We start from the raw sequence: 19,872 nt of genomic DNA on the forward strand, positions 1-19,872 counted from the left end.
AATCTGAATGTCGTATGTCGTATGTTCAGCCGCTGAACATTCAAAAGTTACCTCGTTGGCTGGTAAAAACACAAGATATGAAGTTTTGAATGTCGTATGTCGTATGTTGAGCGGCTGAACATTCAAAAACTGAATGTTGTATGTCGTATGTTTAGCCGCTGAACATTCAAAATTTGAATGTCGTATGTCGTATGTCGAGCCGCTGAACATTCAAAATCAAAATCTGAATGTCGTATGTCGTATGTCGAGCGGCTGAACATTCAAAATCTGAATGTCGTATGTCGTATGTTCAGCCGCTGAATATTCAAAAGCTACCTCGTTCGCTGGTAAAAACACAAGATATGAAGTTTTGAATGTCGTATGTCGTATGTTGAGCGGCTGAACATTCAAAAACTGAATGTTGTATGTCGTATGTTCAGCGGCTGAACATTCAAAATTTGAATGTCGTATGTCGTATGTCGAGCCGCTGAACATTCAAAATCAAAATCTGAATGTCGTATGTCGTATGTTCAGCGGCTGAACATTCAAAATCTTAATGTCGTATGTCGTATGTTCAGCGACTGAACATTCAAAATTTGAATGTCGTATGTCGTATGTCGAGCCGCTGAACATTCAAAATCAAAATCTGAATGTCGTATGTTCAGCGTCTGAACATTCAAAATCTGAATGTCGTATGTCGTATGTTCAGCCGCTGAACATTCAAAAGTTACCTCGTTGGCTGGTAAAAACACAAGATATGAAGTTTTGAATGTCGTATGTCGTATGTCGTAATTTGAGCTAACTTCACACAGCCCTTTTCTTCATATATATTTTTGTTTGTCAAAGTCAAAACAGCGATATGTTAACGATTACTATCCAAAGACATCATAAAATAATTATAACGAAATATTACGAATAGTTTCACTTTCAATTTCTTTATTGAGTGTAGGCCACACGGCCCATAAGGACTTATTATAAATTACACAATATATAATTTTGGAATTAGCGATGCAAATACAAAGTGGAGTACGTGTTAAAGATAAAATACAGATCGCATATCTTATTGGCTTCGAAAATAAATTTGCTAAAACGGCTGAATTCTTTGATACTTTTTACACTTAATAACTGTATCAACTTGAACATTGAAGGTTTTTGCCAATAGTATTTTTTTGATGAGGCGCTTTCTTAAATTGATATACATATTACATATTAATATAAAAACCGCTTTCATCATCTTTCTTAGTCGTTGACTTGCAAAAGTAGTATATACTGGATTTTCAATCCAACAAAATCTTGTCCATTAAACAAATATTTTGATCATTGAGATCCGGGAGTAATTGATATTTGTGTTTTGTTGTTGTTTGTATGTGTGTAAGTATGTGAAACGTCATGGTTGGATACACACGGTTGATTGCACCTCGTTACGCTACACTGACCATCTTATCCCATTTAATACACTTACAAAAAAATGTTAGTAGATGATCTTACTTCTACAGTAGAACAGTGCAGGCGACATTCGATGAAACGAACCAGTCTGATTTAGCCAATAAAAAGACCAGTATGGCTGACAAATTTTCTGTCATAAGCTTAAATTGTAAAGTATTAAGAGACAATTTCAAAAGTAAAGATGTATCTAATTATCATAGGAAAAGACGGATTTCTATCCACTGTTTACAAGGTATCCATTTTTTCTGACGATGAAGAAAAAATAATCACAGCAGATACACATGCTATAAAGTCACGGTCAAATGACTTCAGGGAGTACTAGTAGGTGTATAATTTCAAGGACCAGTTTTGAATATTAATTATATGACGTCATAAAAGACAATTGTAGTACAAAAGACAATAGTGACATTAATGACATTAGCATAATTACTGTTTAATATCACAATATAGCTGTTTCGAAATTGTTGGGCTCTGCAGTGACCACAAGAAAGTTAAGGAAAATGAAAGACAAAAAGCCAAAAATTGAAAAAAGGGTGAATATAAGCCCATTATTTAACCAATTTCTATACATGTATTTTGGTTAACATTGAATAATTTATCAAGATTTTTTTGCTGGAGCCACTATTTATAATCATTTCAATGTGGCATGCAGGATAACGTCACACCTCGGGGACTAAAGTCCACCAGCAGAGTCAGATATTATACATGCATTTTACATATATAAAAGATCAAAGTTCAAGGTAAGTACAAGTGCATATTCGTATATGATAGGATCTTGAACTCTAACCACGACATATAGTTGACACATCCATCCGATAACTAGCCCCGTCAACTATCGAACCTTTACTGATATTGACGATAAACCGTGTTTACTTAACAGATAGGACCGGGGTCGTCAAGTCATATTCACCTTTAGAGAGGAAACTTCATTCAGAACACCCTTGCCTACCATGCAGGAACTATGTGTGTTGAAATCACTTAATTACACCATAGAGAGGTTCGTCATGATTTACTAGTATTTAATGACAGTTTAAAATGGAAGATATACAACAATTTGAACACTGTAGGTTATCTTCAATATATTTCAAACGGAAATTCGTTCTGACTTGGTGTCCCTGTTGGAGCTGGAAATACTGCCGAGTGGGACCTATATTTTGTGTTTTGGGATGTATTCTCTTAATATATTTCCTCATCATGGATATTTTAGTTTACAATTCCTTACAGTCTATTACGCTAATGGAGCCACCAAACACTTCCGGTTACTCGCCTCTGCGCCCTCTATCGGTGAAGCTGTTGATGATGGACCATATGTCCCATTATATAGATAATCCTATAGCCGAGTTTGTTGTTAGTGTTTTCGAACCCACCGGAGTCTATCATGTAATTACACCAAACGTCATCAGCATAACTGGATTAGTCCTCGGCTTCGTATCCGGAAAACTGGTATCAATGGATTCTCTCAACTATAGACGAATTGGCGTCATCATTTTCCAGTACCGGATGTGGTTAGATGTTCTAGATGGCGTTGTGTTTCGTCACACTTCCGGTAATCCTGTTTATAAATCTCATAGGACATCTTTAGGGTTTTTCATTGACATTGATTGTGATATTCTTAGCGGAGTTGCCCTTGCGTTTGGCTGTCTGTTCTATTTATGGAAGAATCCCCCAAATGTTGCGTCACGTGATCTGCTTCCGCAGACAAAACCTTTTCTGAGAGGACGCGAATATGAGGAGGATTTTCAAGTGAAGTCATTTGGGGCCAAGGCGACTAAAAACTACATATTTCTCAAAGCGTTGACGTTTGGGGTGATCATTTTAACAGCCAGTGCGACGTGGGATAATGTTGTTCAGGCGTTCGTGGACCTCTTGCAGACACCCTCAGCAACGTCTGTTCAGACGGTATGTATCACGATATGATGCCTTTCTTTCTAAGCATCAGTTTAGAGATGCCTACAGCCCCGACATCATATCCATTCTTTGTAACCAAAATACATCAAATGACAACATGTCGTATTAACACTAATAAATGGAAAAGAAATATACTGTATCTTCAAGAACGGTGTCCAAAATCTTATCGTTCATACGAACAGAAATAAACGTACACTGTACCAGCTTAAGATAGAACATGTGTACGATAGAATTTTCTTAAATAATATCAATTAGTTATTCATTTAGATTTAAATGATAAAAAATCTCAAACATTTGAAATATGACAAAAATATAAAGAATGTGTTACTTTTGGTATTGTTTGAAAATACACAACAGCCTTTTCTTGTTTTCAATCGAGATTAAATACTTTTTGTTGAAAATGTAGTACCTTAAATTACATTTAATAAAATATGACGAACATGCAGTTTATAAAAATGCTCCGTTAGTATATTGTATTTAAACAATAGGAGATAGCTCCTTGTGACATTTCATTTAATCTATTATCAATTTGACACCACTATTGTCGGGGAGTTGCTTTTAATCAATATAACTAAGATTGCATTGCTTCTAATATCTTTCCCGCAAAATTAATGTTGCTATTGTTCAGAAATACAAACGTATTGTATAACCGTTGATGATAAGTTCGAATATTTTATTTAGTTCATTTTGGGATATATCTGAGGTGAGTATTTCATTATCGTTTATGTTGTGATATATCTGAGGCCAGTATTTCATTATCGTTCATGTTGTGATATATCTGAGGTGAGTATTTCATTATTGTTCATGTTGTGATATATCTGAGGTGAGTATTTCATTATTGTTCATGTTGTGATATATCTGAGGTGAGTATTTCATTATTGTTCATGTTGTGATATATCTGAGGTGAGTATTTCATTATTGTTCATGTTGTGATATATCTGAGGTGAGTATTTCATTATCGTTGATGTTGGGATATTTTTAAGGTCAGTATTTCATAATCATGGTATTTTGTTCGTGTATATCTATATGAATATTTCATAGCATCATTTTAAATGTTGTTCAGTAATTATTATATTGGCAATAAAATTCCAAAATTATTCATGAACAGATGTTTAATAATTAGAGCAAAAGTAAGTTTTGTTCTTCTCAAATAGTCTTTAAAATGCCAGTTCATTTCTCTATAGCTATGGCAGCCATTATTTTGTCTTCTCTAAATTGACTTACATATTGTTGGGTGACTGTAGGAAGGGCGGTAACTCCAAAACAACCTGCTCACTGCTTTATCACAGCCAATAGAAAATGTGTATTTAAAATATATATATATACATGTATATGGCAGCGGTAATGTGTACTGTGGAAATCACAAGGTTGGTAACTCCGTAACGAGCGAAACGGCATCCCACCTCACTTCAATCGACTAAAAAACTAAAAAAAAAAAAATTCAAACTGTCACAGTGTACACTGTATATGCGACCTGTCATAAGAAACATTCATCTTTAACTTACTGTGTCACTCAATGCGAACTGATACATCCAAAACACAATAATTCATGAAAACATCGCCGAATTCCTTCTCCAGTACACCATTTTTCAAACTGCTCCCTCAGCCTGTCCAGATTCCTCATTTACATACGGAGTTGAACGATCATGCGTTTATATAATCGACTGTCACAAGGTGCACTTTTTGGGGTCATCTCGGCATACTTCATTTTACAGATGCGTGTACAGGACGTCGTTTGTGAGATCACGGACTAATTACAGTGTAAATATCATGTTTTAACGCCAGTGATGAGATCGTCCTTTCCTTTTCTTTAATTGTATCATATCCGAAGTTGTTGAAACTTTTGAAATCGAAAGATTGCAAACGGTGCTCAATAACCTTGGCATTATACGTATACGATGAACTTGCAGTATCGGTTGAAATTTTTCAATGTTGTTATTCTGGTTTCAGCCGCAAATACTTTAAAATTTTGGCGTTTATACAAAATAAACACTAGAAATACTAAAGTATTCTCTTTTCTTTCTCATTTTTATTCAGTTTCTTCATTCTTTAAGCCCTTCAGCAAGCTTAATTATTATTAGAGTAGCGTTGGATGCTTACACATGCAATTACACTTAACTTAATCAGATAATTAATTAATAACTTAAATAATATGCGATGCACAGTAAAGTGTAATTAAATAGTCAGTATTACGAAGAATACTTTACAATGCGTTAAACTCTTTAACATTGTTGACGCTTTTAACATTGTTGACGCTAAGCGGCCAAATGACATAAGTTTATACAAAGTAGGCAAATAATACGGTTTCAAAAATTTAAATTTGAATAAAAAATGTTCAATATAAAATGAAACTCATCCTCAACATTGCGATAATCACACAGTGATAAATCTATATGTAAGTCCCGAGTCCTGTATGTACTCATATAATTTTAATGGAACTCTGAGAATTTCTGGGAAATATTAAATCTATTATTGTGGGACTAAATTTAAGATTGATCATTAGCAGGTCTTAAGTATGATGTTCGTATTTGACGTCGACATGCTATTTGTACAATTTGTCGAAATAAATGAACAGGTCTGGAGTGAACAACGTTATGTTGTTATACGTTCCAGCAACCTAATGAAGTCATATTTGTGATATAATGTTCTTTTTGTTCGTTCTGATTTCAGCAAATTGACACAAGTTAATTATATGAATAAGCATTTTGTTCTACCTTTGTGACGAAGTATGCTAATCCATTTCCCTTTCATTTTTTTTTCTAATTTTCAAGTATGAAATGTCAAGGCCTACTACAGTGTACGTTTATGTGATTGCAGAATGGACATTCTTTACTTCGTTTGCTTTTCCTGTGCACCGTCATATTCGGTGCACGGGACTCTCACTTTTAAGATAATGAATAATTTCTGATAATAAATCATCGTTCATTCGACGAAACTCTTCAAAAAATCGTTAATTAGACGAAACTCTTCAACGAGCCGATGCGTTTTCCGTACAAAATGCATGCGGAGATGACCCCAAAAAGTGCACCCGATGACAGACGATTATATAAACGCATGACCTTTCAACTCCATATGTAAATGAGGAATCTGGACAGGCTGAGGGAGCAGTTTGAAAAATGGTGTCCTGAAGGAGAAATTTGGCTATATTTTCACGGATTATTGTGTTTTGGATGTAACAATTCGTATTGAGTGGCACGGTAGGTTAATGATGAATGTTTCCTGATGACAGTCGCATATAGTGTGCACTGTGACAGATTGAATGTGTTTTTTAGTCGATTGAAGTGAGGCGAGGTGCCGTTTCGCTCGTTCCGGAGTTGCCAACCTTGTGATTTCCAAAGATGAATGTTTCTAGCTAGATGACGGAAGTATATAGTGTGCGTTGTGTCAGTTTGAATAAATGTAATTTTTAGTCGATTGAAGTGAGGTGGGGTGCCGTTTCGCTATTGACGGAGTTTCCGGCCTTCATTTTTACACAGTGCACATACCACTGATATCGTTTTTTTTTAATTCTCATTTTCTATGCAAGCGCCTCTGTGCTTTATCAAATGCAATCAACTGAGTTTGATTAACGAAACCAGGTGTTCCGTTAGAGAAATAAGAGTAGGAGTTTTCTGTTTGATCGACAATATCCGTCAGAGAATCTAGGTCAAACCCATCAAATTGGAACCACGCAGTGACTACCGATCCAATCAAAGCGATAGATGCACAACAACATAAATAACTATGATAAAAATGTGATATCACACGAAGGGCAAGTTTCTGAAAGGATCGGGAACCTTTTTTTGTACTTTAAGAATGAGTTTATGAAAGGTTGTAAACTTTTTTTTTGCTCCTTTTAGGGCGAGTTTCTAAAAGGATGGAAACTTTTTCGTAATTTTTGGATGGGTTTCAAAGAGGAAGACACTGTTCTCGTTTTTACCCGATCGGACTAGAACATACCTCCTTAATGAAGATATTAAACCTGAAATATGCGTTTACTTGCAGGAGAAACAAACCGAGGCATTGCATTCTATAGTAACTTTCTTCAGTATGTATCTATGGCGGTTTGGCAGTTCTCAAGCACTTCTAACCATGATACAAATCGCTGTGTTTGCTGATAAAATATGGGTAAGTATCTGTAGTTAGCATTCTGCTTCGCTTGTAATATTAGCGAAGAATTCAATTTTGCTATTTTTGTGATAATTTTAGTGAGTTTACGTCACATATTTGTCATTCGCATTTTCATATCTGGTGTATATTCATTCATCAAAAGGGTGATGTTAAGTTTTGATGGCGATAGTATATGTTGGGCGGTTTACTTAAAAGTGTTTCACCGTCGACAGCGTATACATTGCTTGTCACAAATATCATCAAATGGCAACTGAATTAAAGACATATATCTGATTAATAACAATAGATGTTAATAACAATAGATGTTAATAACAATAGATGTTAATAACAATAGATGTTAATAACAATAGATGTCAATAACAATAGATGTTAATAACAATAGATGTCAATAACAATAGATGTTAATAACAATAGATGTCAATAACAATAGATGTCAATAACAATAGATGTTAATAACAATAGATGTTAATAACAATAGATGTCAATAACAATAGATGTTAATAACAATAGATGTCAATAACAATAGATGTCAATAACAATAGATGTTAATAACAATAGATGTTAATAACAATAGATGTCAAGAGTAATCGCTGAAAGTAACATACCTTATACAGTTCTACGGGAGTCAATTATTAATTAATTAATTAATTAATTAATTAATTAACATGTAATTTAAGATAAACGAGAAGTTCAAACCTTTAGAGGATAGTAAAACGTTATAGCATAAACAATGTATTTGTTGGTATTGTATATAAATACACAAGTTCCTATTTTTGTTTTTCAATCGATCGAAACTGCCCTTGGTGGGAGATGTAACACATTTAGGAAATGTATGTACATTATTTGACAGCAAAATATGTAAATTTTGGTATGGTATGAAAATAAACAAGTTCCTATTATTGTTTTTAATCGATCATAACTACCCTTTGTCGAATATCTATGGCACCTTAAGCAATTTGATCGTTTTAATAAGAAATATTTCCACATAGCAGGTTTAAGCCAAATCATAAACACAAAGACATATCTGATACATAAACTTACATATGTTATGTTAACGATACGCTTGACAATGTCAGAAAAAAAGGATTATATACTAAACACCATTGCATTGTTCTTTTCTTCACAGGAATTCCTGATGTTCATCCCATATGCTGGGTTTATTGGGATAGCGATGCTGAATTGTATAAGCTATATTCAGATATACCATGTAAGTTTCATACAAATTTATACTAAAATCAATTTTCATATTGTGATATTACGTGAAATATGTAAGTTGATTTTGAATCAAATTATGTAATAGATCAATATATTCCACATGGTTCAAATTTCTGATCTCCTGAATTTGAATAATTGATTTCTCTTGAAATATTTATTTCAAATATCTGTTTATCAGAAAAATTTCGTCTAAAACAATATGTACTCTCGATCGATTTTCGCGATGATATAATACACTTTACTTTTCCCCTTTCTCTATTACAGTTACGATATGACTTAGAAATATCCCCGTCCTGAACTACTGGAAGAAGAGAACTTTGCGAACAAATGTGCGATTCGTCTTTCAGTTAATAATAAGATTGACTTTTGCATAAATATTGTTATGCCAACTTGAATCAATCAGTCTTTTTGGCTCAGCTTGCAGCACACGGGGGGCTTACTGTGGGAGGAAACCGTTGAGCCACGGCGTTCGGACTATTCCTGTCTGATCGGGGAATCGAACCCCGGTCGCATATGTGAAAAGCGAGTGCGTTTCGACTGTCCCACCTTACAACCCATTCGTCTTTCAGTTTGTCGTTTATATAATATATATAATATGAATATGCTTGTAAATAGGCATTATTGTGACATGTAGATACACTTCCCTTGTTTCACTACAACGTTTATTAAACAAGATTTGTTATCTGATATCTACGTATCTTATATCTAGGTACATTGTATTTTCATTTATTATCGTTATGGGTTTAAAGAAATACTCAATACTCACATAATAGCGAAACCGTAATTCTAACTCAAAATCGATAAAACATGGCAAAATATGAACAAAAAATATAGATTTGCATTGAAACCCTTGAAAAAGTGCGAGTAAAATAACTTTTGAATCTTGACATTTGCACTTTATTTGTTGCCAATAGAACTGAAAATCAAGTTGTTCGCAAGATACGGTAAACCAACATATTTTCGCAGCGATTTAACATCGCGATTTACAGTCCTAAAGGCTTATTGTTCCTATGAGTGAAACTTTTTCGCGAAGATAAATTTTCGCAAAAATTAATCGCCAGCGAAAACAAGTTGGTTTATATTATATCTGAAACTGAAATGCTAGACAATCCTAACCCCGAAGGCCCTGACATCACATGCCCACCTCAAGCTGACAATGCAAAAAACCTAGCGAAATCCGCTTTGACTGCATGCTGTGTTGCACATCAGAAAAAAAAAGAAATTGTCAAAGATTTTTGAATACCTGGTAATTGAGTTTAATCACAGAATTACATGTATGGCAGCCTTATATATGTCCGTTTCTAATTCTCCTTATATTACATGTATACTATTAAACTGCATGTGGCTTTTTGATATATATAGTGGGTGTTACAAGATCGATCGACAGCATGCACAGGAGCAGATGACATTAATCCCAATAACAAACAAGAAACCCACATGATTTGCCGGGTGCATTAGTATAAACTGTATTCCATTCAATATACATCATTTACATTCAATACAGCGAACACACTTAGGGATGAATTGGATTCGGAAACAAGTGTTAAACACTTCTGTAAAATCCGTCTCCAGTACAGTAAACACATGAATTTAAATGATACATGATGTAGTTGTAATTACAAAAAAATGGGATAGGAAAGTGGAAAAGGGTTGTGAGGGGGAGGGGGACGGGGGGATGTTTTCAGCATGTCAGTTAAATAGTTTGACACTGAAACAACGAGAACAGAAAGTTTTCGACAACCGTGCAATGAGATATAAGACAATTCAGACAGGAAATAGGAGTATGAGTATGAGTCAAATCTCTTAGAGCTGATTATAAATTTTTAAACACATAAGACGATCAGAGCATTTTGATCATCAGTCAGTTCATCATTCCCAAATAACAGTACTCGAGTTGTGATAGGACAGGTTTTTTCAATAAAGATACATGCTCGAAGTTGAGAGTAACGACGACAGCGTAAAAAGAAGTGGTCATTGGTTTCGTTTCCGTTTTTACATGGACAGAGAGGACTGTCAATAAGATTTCTACGGAACAAGTCAAATTTAAGAGAACTGCACTCCATCCTTAATAAGGCATGGGGAATCTAACCCATCCTGCTACCGCTATAATAGAAAGAAGGGACAATAATATTAGGTTCATTTAAATGTTTTTTTAAGTCTGGGTAACGATGGATCACATTTAATAAAGTCAGGAAGGGAGTTCCAGGGGCGAATTACAGAAGGCAAAAACGATTTTTTATATAAATTGTGTGACAAGTGATAGGACGAAAGTTATCAGCAACACGGATATTGTGGTCATGTATTCGGTTATTACGTGAGGGAAGGATGTCATGAAGGAATTGGGGTGCAAGGCCATGAACCATTTTATGAAACTGTATTAATTTATGTTGCTGTCGTCTTCGTTCGAGGGGAAGCCAGCCTGTTTCAGTATAAAGCTTGACTTTACTAGTTAGTCTAGTGGCACCAGTAACAATACGTGCTGCTTCTAACTGAATGTTTTCAAGAAGGTCGGATCGCGCCTGTGTGAGACAGTCCCAGACAATGTCGCCGTGTTCTATTATGGGTCGAATGAGTGTGAAATACAAGGTTTGGAGACTAAGACGATCTAACGAAAATTCGAATTTCCGCAGAATATTTATTTTGGGCGAGATCTTTCTCAATAAATAGCTGATGTGATCATCCCAACACCCATTACTAGAGAGAAATACACCAAGGTGTTTGTGTGACGAAACTTCAGTAATATTAGTACCATTCATAGTCAGGGGGATGGACGAGACTGACGGATTTTCGGCTTATCAATAAAGTTTAAGTGATATTAGGATTAAAAACAACCAACCAATGTTTCGACCATTCATGGATTTTGTTTAAATCAGAATTAAGAACTTCTGCTTCTGCACTTATTCTAGGGGTATCAATGATTACATACAAGGAAGTATCATCAGCAAATAATTTGATAATATAATTAATATTTTTCACAATATCATTGATGAATATAAGAAATAAAAGAGGACAAAGGATGGAGCCCTGTGGAACACCGGCCTTAATGTAGCACCAGCTATAGTGTTTTCCCATTGATAACAACTCTTTGTTTCCGGTTATGAAGATAATCTTCGAACCATAAAAGTAAAGAACCTCGAACACCAAATCTAGATAGTTTACATAAAAGACCTTTGTGCCAAACACGATCGAAGGCTTTGCTGATGTCGCCAAAGACCATTCTTATTTCTTTGCCTTTATCAAGAGAAGAGTATATATCATGGATAGAAGCTGGTTGGTTGGAAAATCGCCATGTCTAAAACCTGATTGATTAGATGACAGGAGGGAATTGGTAAGTAAAACATCATTCATATAATTAAAGACACATCTTTCCATCAGTTTTCCAACTATGGATAATAACGAAATCGGTCTGTAATTTGATAGATGTGACTTGCTATCTTTTTTATGTACTGAAGTAACGTTTGCTGTTTTCCATTCAGAAGGAAAAACACTAGAGTTTAAGGATTTGTTAAAATGATTACTTAGGGGGTTACATAGAATATCTACGGCTTCTTTGAGTAGTCGAGGATTTACTAGATCTGGACCAATAGCTTTGGAACAATCGAGGTTAGAATAGCGTCGTTAACATCTACGGCTGTTATGTCTATAGTTGACAAAATTTCGTTAGGGGTGTCATCAATGGTAGGGAGGTTAGCGTTAGTATCATCAAATCATTAAATAGACAAGCTTTTTGAAAGTCGTCTGTAATAACAGAATCGTTAACAATGGTAAGTTATTCATTTGGGGCAAACCCGCTTTTCAAAAATGGCCTCTCCATCCGTGACGTTTTCTCTGCAGCCTTCCGATATGGCAGAATCACAATGGCGAATAGTATGCTTACTCTGCTTAGTATCTGACATTTGGGTCAAGTCAGGTCTTCTGCCATGCGCATTAGGAAATTATGGTAGACAAAAAAAGAAGAGAAAAAAAAAGAACAAAGATACGGTTTGAATCATTACTCCATTGCATGCATTGCTATAAATATAAGCCATATATATTCATCTCACTAAAGGGACATTCCTTCGTTTGAATAAAATTTAGGTTGTCAAGATTAAGCTTAAAGGAAAATATGTATTTTTTCCAAGTAGTAAAAGTTATAATCTTTACATTAATAAGGCAACTTTACTCTCAAGATAAACCAAAATTCTTCGAGCATTAAGTCCTGAAAATTCTTAATTCGACCCGAAATATAATGTATCACTAATTACCGCAAAGGCATACGGATTTTGTATACGATACGCCCTTTCCCTGTACATTTCGGCGTTAATTTCATTTCATGTTGGCACAAACACTCATATAATCATCGTTCGGACATAAATTTCATCAATAGAAATTGTGCATGTTTCTGATGTGCGAACGAAGGAATGGCCTTTAAAATCTCACATGAAATGAAAACTTAGATCTTACATGTATATATTATTGTCTCAGTAGTAAGTAATTGACAATAACATATAATATCAAGTTTTACCTGTAACAGTATCGAGTAGAGAAGAACATGGACCTGCTTCTGTTTCTTAAAATACTCATGCACACAAAAACGCACAGTTTGAGACGTAGTCTTCCAAATCATGAAAGGGTGGTTTTCGACCGACATCAGGAAACATTATTTATAGATTCGCCAATATTTGCGTGTATATCTAAAATACCAGCACGTTATGCAGGAGTCCTAATTATTCCAGGTTTCATAAAAATAAACAAACAAACAAACAAAAAAGTGAGACATTTATTGTATTTGTAATGAAAAGGAAAATGAATTTGAAAATATCATCAGAATTTAGATACTTAGTTTCTACTTAATCATAACGAATATTCTCACTAGATGAACATATTGATTCGTGGACAAAATTGATCTCATATTGAAATCAATTACTACTTTCTTTGTGAAGAACCATGGGCCAATGAGATCGATCCAAACTGGTTTTCTTCGTTGTGATCAACAGAGAGCAAACAGTGTCAGTAAAATTGTTTCAATTAAAACAAATATCCGCGTGCTTTATTTGAATTACCCCATGCAAAGTCACGTGGTGTAATTGGGAATGGTGTGATTGAGTTGGACTGTGAACCAATTATTTTCAGCATGAAATATATCGCATCAAAATTGCTATTTACATCATCAATTCGGATAACATGTATGTTTGTTGATTTCAATGTATTACATTCGATAACACAGTGGTAGGCATACGATGCAATTTATTTTTTGCAATCATAGTACGGAACCTGTAGCTACTAATGTAAGTTTCTGCTGGGGAAAAAAAAACTTGGCGAAAAATCATAACATCAATTTTTAATGTGTACATTTTTTTTAACAATTCAAAAATAACATAGTAAATAATTTTCAAACCCATAACAATCTGTCGTCATCGTACGGTTACTAGCTTTATTCTAGTTCTTTTGTTAAGTTTTTGTTTTCATTGAAACGTGAAAGTGAATAATAAACAACTTCGAAACAAGAAAAGAAACATATTCAAAATGCTAATGGATGACTTGGACTAAAACCCTTAAAATCACAGTTATATAAGTAGTTAAGTCCATTATCCGTCCGAAAATATTCTAGAGCAATGACTTCATAGTATACATTTAACTCTATACAGAAATAATAATAATAAAAAAAAAAAACTATTTCAATTAAGTGGCATAACTTCATCCGTAAATCGGCAACCATGCTTGAAAATTTTACACCAATGAATATGTGCTATATATTTAGATACTAACGAATATGGAAAAAATTTTTTTTTTTTTTTTTACATCTCCACATGTTGCATTTTCGTCTTTAATTTCTAATTCGATAAAAACGTATGTTATTCAAAATCATGCCATTTGTATCGAATAGAAATTATGACGTCATACCTGAAACGACGTCATACCTGACACGCTATGAGTGCCATTCACGTCCCTTTAAATTACACTTCATTCCGGGAGTTTATATCGCACCACACACAATTAACTACCGGAATGTCCCAGATTTTACACTGGCGTCCAGAATCTGGTGTCATTTTCCCCGAAGCTGCAGCTTCTTATGTTTATACTTCTTTTGATATTTGATTGACAGCTTAGCATGTCGTATGAATGTTGGAATGTCCACAATTATTGGAAGAAGCACTGTAACTAATACAATGATGAAACCAACATAGCCAATTAAGGCGCTAGACGTTCGGCTGTCTGAGGCTGAGGTCTTCTTTCGAATGGTCGAAGAGAGCAAATCCGTATCTAGAATTAATTGTTCTTTGGTATACTGTGTCCATTCGCTCAGTGCTGGAGTTGTAGGTGCTATTGTAGTCGTTGTAGTTCCATCGTTGCCATAGTAACAATCTGTAAATTAGGGACAAATTAGTAACATATAATACAATAGCAAAATTTGAACCGTACAGGAATAGATTTAATTTTCAGAGGAATATTTGGTGATATTTCAGGGGATAACAACCATGATATCGACAAATTAAAAATAGAATTGAATGAGAAAAGTATAATCCGTTTCAGAATTGGTAAGAATATACATGTTTATCCTTTTCCCATCACACTTTCCATAATCTCACTAAAATAAAATGTTTAAAAATAAGTTTTTCTGTAAGAAGTTAACAAATTAATGTATAATGACACTATATACTTAGTTGTATTTACGTTTTTCTGCTGGCGGCCATTAGATATACCGCGAAAATAACTTCCTCGTGAATATTTGCACGGAAAATATCATTTCTGTTAATGTATTTTATATGCCTGTATACATATTAACAAATATTTATTGACGAATGTTGATGACAGAAACATTAACACTCGTTAACTACATGTAGATCCGAATTGGGTATCTGCAAATCAGGGTTGTTGCCGAAACATACAAGCCACCATTTTGTCGACTACTTTTGAATAAAGTCATAATCTGCATTAATCTTTTAAACTATATAATATACAGTATAAGGGTTTTACCGTCTGTGAACGTGTTGAAAAATATAACTGCTGTAAAGCTGTCCAGCTGGGCGATATCTTCCATGACAAAGGAATGTTCGGCGTAACTCATTAGATCCGTAGCGTTGTACAATTGTAGCCCAACGATGCTCACTTCACTATCAAAGTCAATCATGTCTAATGTTTGTAAGGCATTAGTTATTGTCTTCGTGGAATAATTTGATACAAACACCGTAGTTATATTATGTACGTACGGGCGTCCGCCTTCACTTTCGCTAAAAAGGTCATTAAAAGTGGAAAACGAGAGTAGGGGACTCACGTTTGTTTTCGGTAGAGTCATTATGGTACTCTGAAGAGTGTCTTTATCCATGGCATTGTTTAGTCTATGATGAAGAAAAAAGCCAGTTCCGCTGAAGGTCATCAAACCAACATGAACTAAATCACCATTGATGTCCGCGGAGGCTAATGTATCGACTGTGAAATCTTTGGCCTTGTGAAACATATCGTCATTGGCTGTGTCGAAAATAAATAACATGTCCAAGGACTTGTCGGATACTGCAAAAGATGAAACAAACATGTTGATGATGATATTAAATCTATCTTATTGAATTACAATAATTATATTGTTTCTTAATGACACGGGGTGTTACTGAAACATACAGGCCTCCTTTTGGCGACTACCCTTGAATCAAGAGAGAAAAGAGCACAGATATTTAGGTAACGTTTGTTTTGTTGCTTGTTTTTGGAATAAATTTCATCATATCTAATCAATTACGACTAATTTAAGATAAGTCAAAAGACAAAAACAAAATCGTTATGCAGAAACATTGAATAAAATAACCCAAAATAATGATACAAAGAAGCTTTTACAGAAGTTAAGGCGAGGTGGAAATCACTTGAAGGGTTTTTAATTCATCTGCTTCCACTATAAACGAATTCAGATTCTGTTCATCACATCAATGGTGACGTCACCATGATTTTGATGTAATGAACACATGATGTCACTTTGAACAATGTAATCCTACATCCAATCACAGCGCCGCCAGATACCATCCATGTGCTCTGAACAGATTTGATGTAATTAGTGCTATCAATATGACAGCAGGATAAGTAAATGAATACGTAAATGATCAAATATATGTGTCATCATGATATTAAGATTTTGTCGATTCCTTACCTGTTACATAACTAGTTAGTCCAGTCCACTGTCCGTGTCCCCTCGGTATCTGTATAACCATTACTGTTAGAATGACCCAAGGCAGTGCCATAGTCATCGTCTGTAATATAAGTATCAGGAGTTAACCACATACATTTATTATCATCCCAACGTCCAAATATTAAACATTCAAACAGCCAAACATCATACATACAACATCATATATCCAAATATCAAAACTTCTATACATTCAAACATCTAAACATCCAAACATATATACATCCAACACCCACACATCTATACATTCAAACAACTATACATTCAATCATTAATAATCCAATCATTCAAACACCCAAACATCAAAACAACACATCAAACATCAAACACCAAACATCAAACACCTATACATCCACACAACTTAACATTCAATCTTCAAACATCCAATCATTCCAAAACCCAAACATCAAAATAATTATACATCCAAACAACTATACATCAAACATCAAACACCTATACATCCAAACAACTTAACATTCAATCTTCAAACATCCAATCATTCCAACACCCAAACATCAAAATAACTATACATCCAAACAACTATACATCAAACATCAAACACCAAACATCAAACACCTATACATCCAAACAACTTAACATTCAATCTTCAAACATCCAATCATTCCAACACACAAACATCAAAATAACTATACATCCAAACAACTATACATCAAACATCAAACACCAAACATCAAATACATATACATCCAAACAATTTAACATTCAATCTTCAAACATCCAATCATTCCAAAACCCAAACATCAAAATAACTATACATCCAAACAACATATATCCAAATATCAAAACTTCTATACATTCAAACATCTAAACATCCAAACATATATACATCCAACACCCACACATCTATACAGTCAAACAACTATACATTCAATCATTAATAATCCAATCATTCAAACACCCAAACATCAAAACAACACATCAAACATCAAACACCAAACATCAAACACCTATACATCCAAACAACTTAACATTCAATCTTCAAACATCCAATCATTCCAACACCCAAACATCAAAACAACTATATATCCAAACTTTCTGTTACATGTATTTCAGTATCGAGAGACTCTCGGTCACATTTCTTTTGCAGATTATTTATACCTTTTCAGAACAACCACCCGTTCTTTGTTAATGCCTATTTTGATATACATGTATCAAAATGAATGTTACTTTAAACAATATACGTGTAAACGTTTCAGGACTGACTGGTATCTTTCTAAAGCTATGGCTGAGCGAGCGTTTTGTATTTTTTTACCTGTACAACGATGTGACGAAAATGTAAATATTTTCTTGTCACCCGACTCGGGAGAGGTCGCCTTTCAATAGAGGATATATATACACAGCATCAGATAGCAAACATGTAGGGTGTAGGTCTATTTCGCTTCCTTGTTATATTACAATCGGGTCCTACTGATGACTAAGCTGATATCCCCCTCGTCTCTCTTTATGTTATGAGTTTTCCTGATTTTGATGGTTTCTTCTCAAACATAACTTGACAAATGGGCCAGTCGGTCTCGGAATGTTGCGACGCGTTTAACACGAGCATCGTTTGTGTAGAAAGTAACACTTGATATAACATATTTCCTATTTTCATTTATATCTCTCTCAAACAGTGAAAATACGCCACTAAAGAGACAAACGTCAACATTTCCTAATCTTATGATGTAATTTTCAAATAAAACACTTTAAGGAGATGGCGTCTTACATTAAACAATTAAGTATTTAAGAAAACTTTATAAAAAATCTAAAGTGTGAAAAATAAATACATGTACTAAAATTGGTGAGCCGTCGATGAAATGTATGAACAGTGTCTATAGCCTTGTAAGAAATTCGTCATAAACGTAAAATTGCAGAGATTTCTTATTTTTTAATCAAGCTCACAATTTAGATATAATATAAAGATGGATTTTCTATTACAGAAAGGAACATTTGGGAATGATATAATTTACTTACGGTTGAAATCTTTCACCGGGTTTCAATGGTTTACCTCCTAGTTTCCACCGTCTGCGGAAATCTACATGTACATTGAGTAGAAAATATCAGAACTGGACCGAAAATCTACCAAGAGATATATTTCATATAACAGATATTGACCAGTTCGGGTAGGCTGTTTGTCTTTACTGCAAGCCAATCAATACACTTCCTTTTGTTGATTTTTATTTTAATTGTAACCACCTGCACGAGCTAGAACAACGCGTGTTAATATCTTTCAACCGAGTACCATACAGGAATGCTCGTTAGTGATTGGTCGATACGTTACTTCATTAGGAACTTATATCAACTTACATGAACAAAAGTAATCAATATATATCGATATATATGTCAATGATTTTTATTTGGGGCATTTCCACATGTTACGTCTTACCTTGAATTGACGTCATAATATTGACGTCTAAATATTTGACGAAATAACTGAAGTTGGTAAAGAAATTCTTGATACTGTAATGTATGTCGTTGCTATTTTCGCGGTATTGCTATTTTAACGCTTTTCGCGGCAGAACTCAAGCGCGAATTTAACAGGCAGTGAGGATTTTAAGTTCCAGACATTATAACAATAATAAATTTCGGTTTAGTTGACAAAAACCACCAATAAAAATACGAAAATGCACTATGCGACAAAGTACCTTGCAAATGCGACAGGGCGACAATTTGCGACAATTTTTTTAATATTTTTTTTTTGCAAAATCTACAATTCACGAATATTTATTTCTCGATGAAACCATGAAGACAAAACGACCCGAATACAAACTTTATACACTACTTGCTACTATCTTCAAATGTTTGTTCTTACAACGTATTGACTAGAAATGTTGATACCACTGAAAACAAGAGGAGTGAATATATACATTCAGAAAATGTCTCCCTGCCAAAAAGACAGCAGGTAAGTTTTTTAGGGGCATGGAATCAAGCAATCCATATATAATATAATATTTACATTAAAACATTGCAAAATAAGTTTAACCAATTTAAATCAATCACTCTTACTTGCCCGGATGGAAACGCGCGAAGGGTCCTACTGTGGGAGGAAACCGGAAATCCCGTAGAAT

At 34.4% G+C, this 19,872-nt stretch overlaps 2 protein-coding genes across 2 annotated transcripts; one reads left to right on the plus strand and one right to left on the minus strand.

Moving 5' to 3' along the window:
* The first annotated feature begins 2,322 nt into the window (after positions 1–2,322).
* LOC117329841 (ceramide phosphoethanolamine synthase-like) lies at positions 2,323–9,543 on the plus strand. The gene is made up of 4 exons (XM_033888016.1): positions 2,323–3,324; positions 7,318–7,440; positions 8,570–8,650; positions 8,923–9,543. The coding sequence occupies exons 1-4, from the start codon at positions 2,461–2,463 to the stop codon at positions 8,953–8,955; spliced, it is 1,101 nt and encodes a 366-aa protein (XP_033743907.1). The 5' UTR covers positions 2,323–2,460; the 3' UTR covers positions 8,956–9,543.
* Positions 9,544–14,420: 4,877 nt separating this feature from the next.
* Positions 14,421–18,861, minus strand: LOC117329842. The gene is made up of 4 exons (XM_033888017.1): positions 18,779–18,861; positions 16,772–16,871; positions 15,616–16,149; positions 14,421–15,003 (listed from the first exon to the last, which is right to left on the minus strand). Exons 2-4 carry the CDS (start codon positions 16,866–16,868, stop codon positions 14,684–14,686), a joined length of 951 nt encoding a protein of 316 aa, XP_033743908.1. The 5' UTR covers positions 16,869–16,871; positions 18,779–18,861; the 3' UTR covers positions 14,421–14,683.
* Positions 18,862–19,872: the final 1,011 nt, after the last annotated feature.

The sequence above is a fragment of the Pecten maximus genome, chromosome 6, assembly GCF_902652985.1.
Source record: "Pecten maximus chromosome 6, xPecMax1.1, whole genome shotgun sequence".
Taxonomy (NCBI): domain Eukaryota; kingdom Metazoa; phylum Mollusca; class Bivalvia; order Pectinida; family Pectinidae; genus Pecten; species Pecten maximus.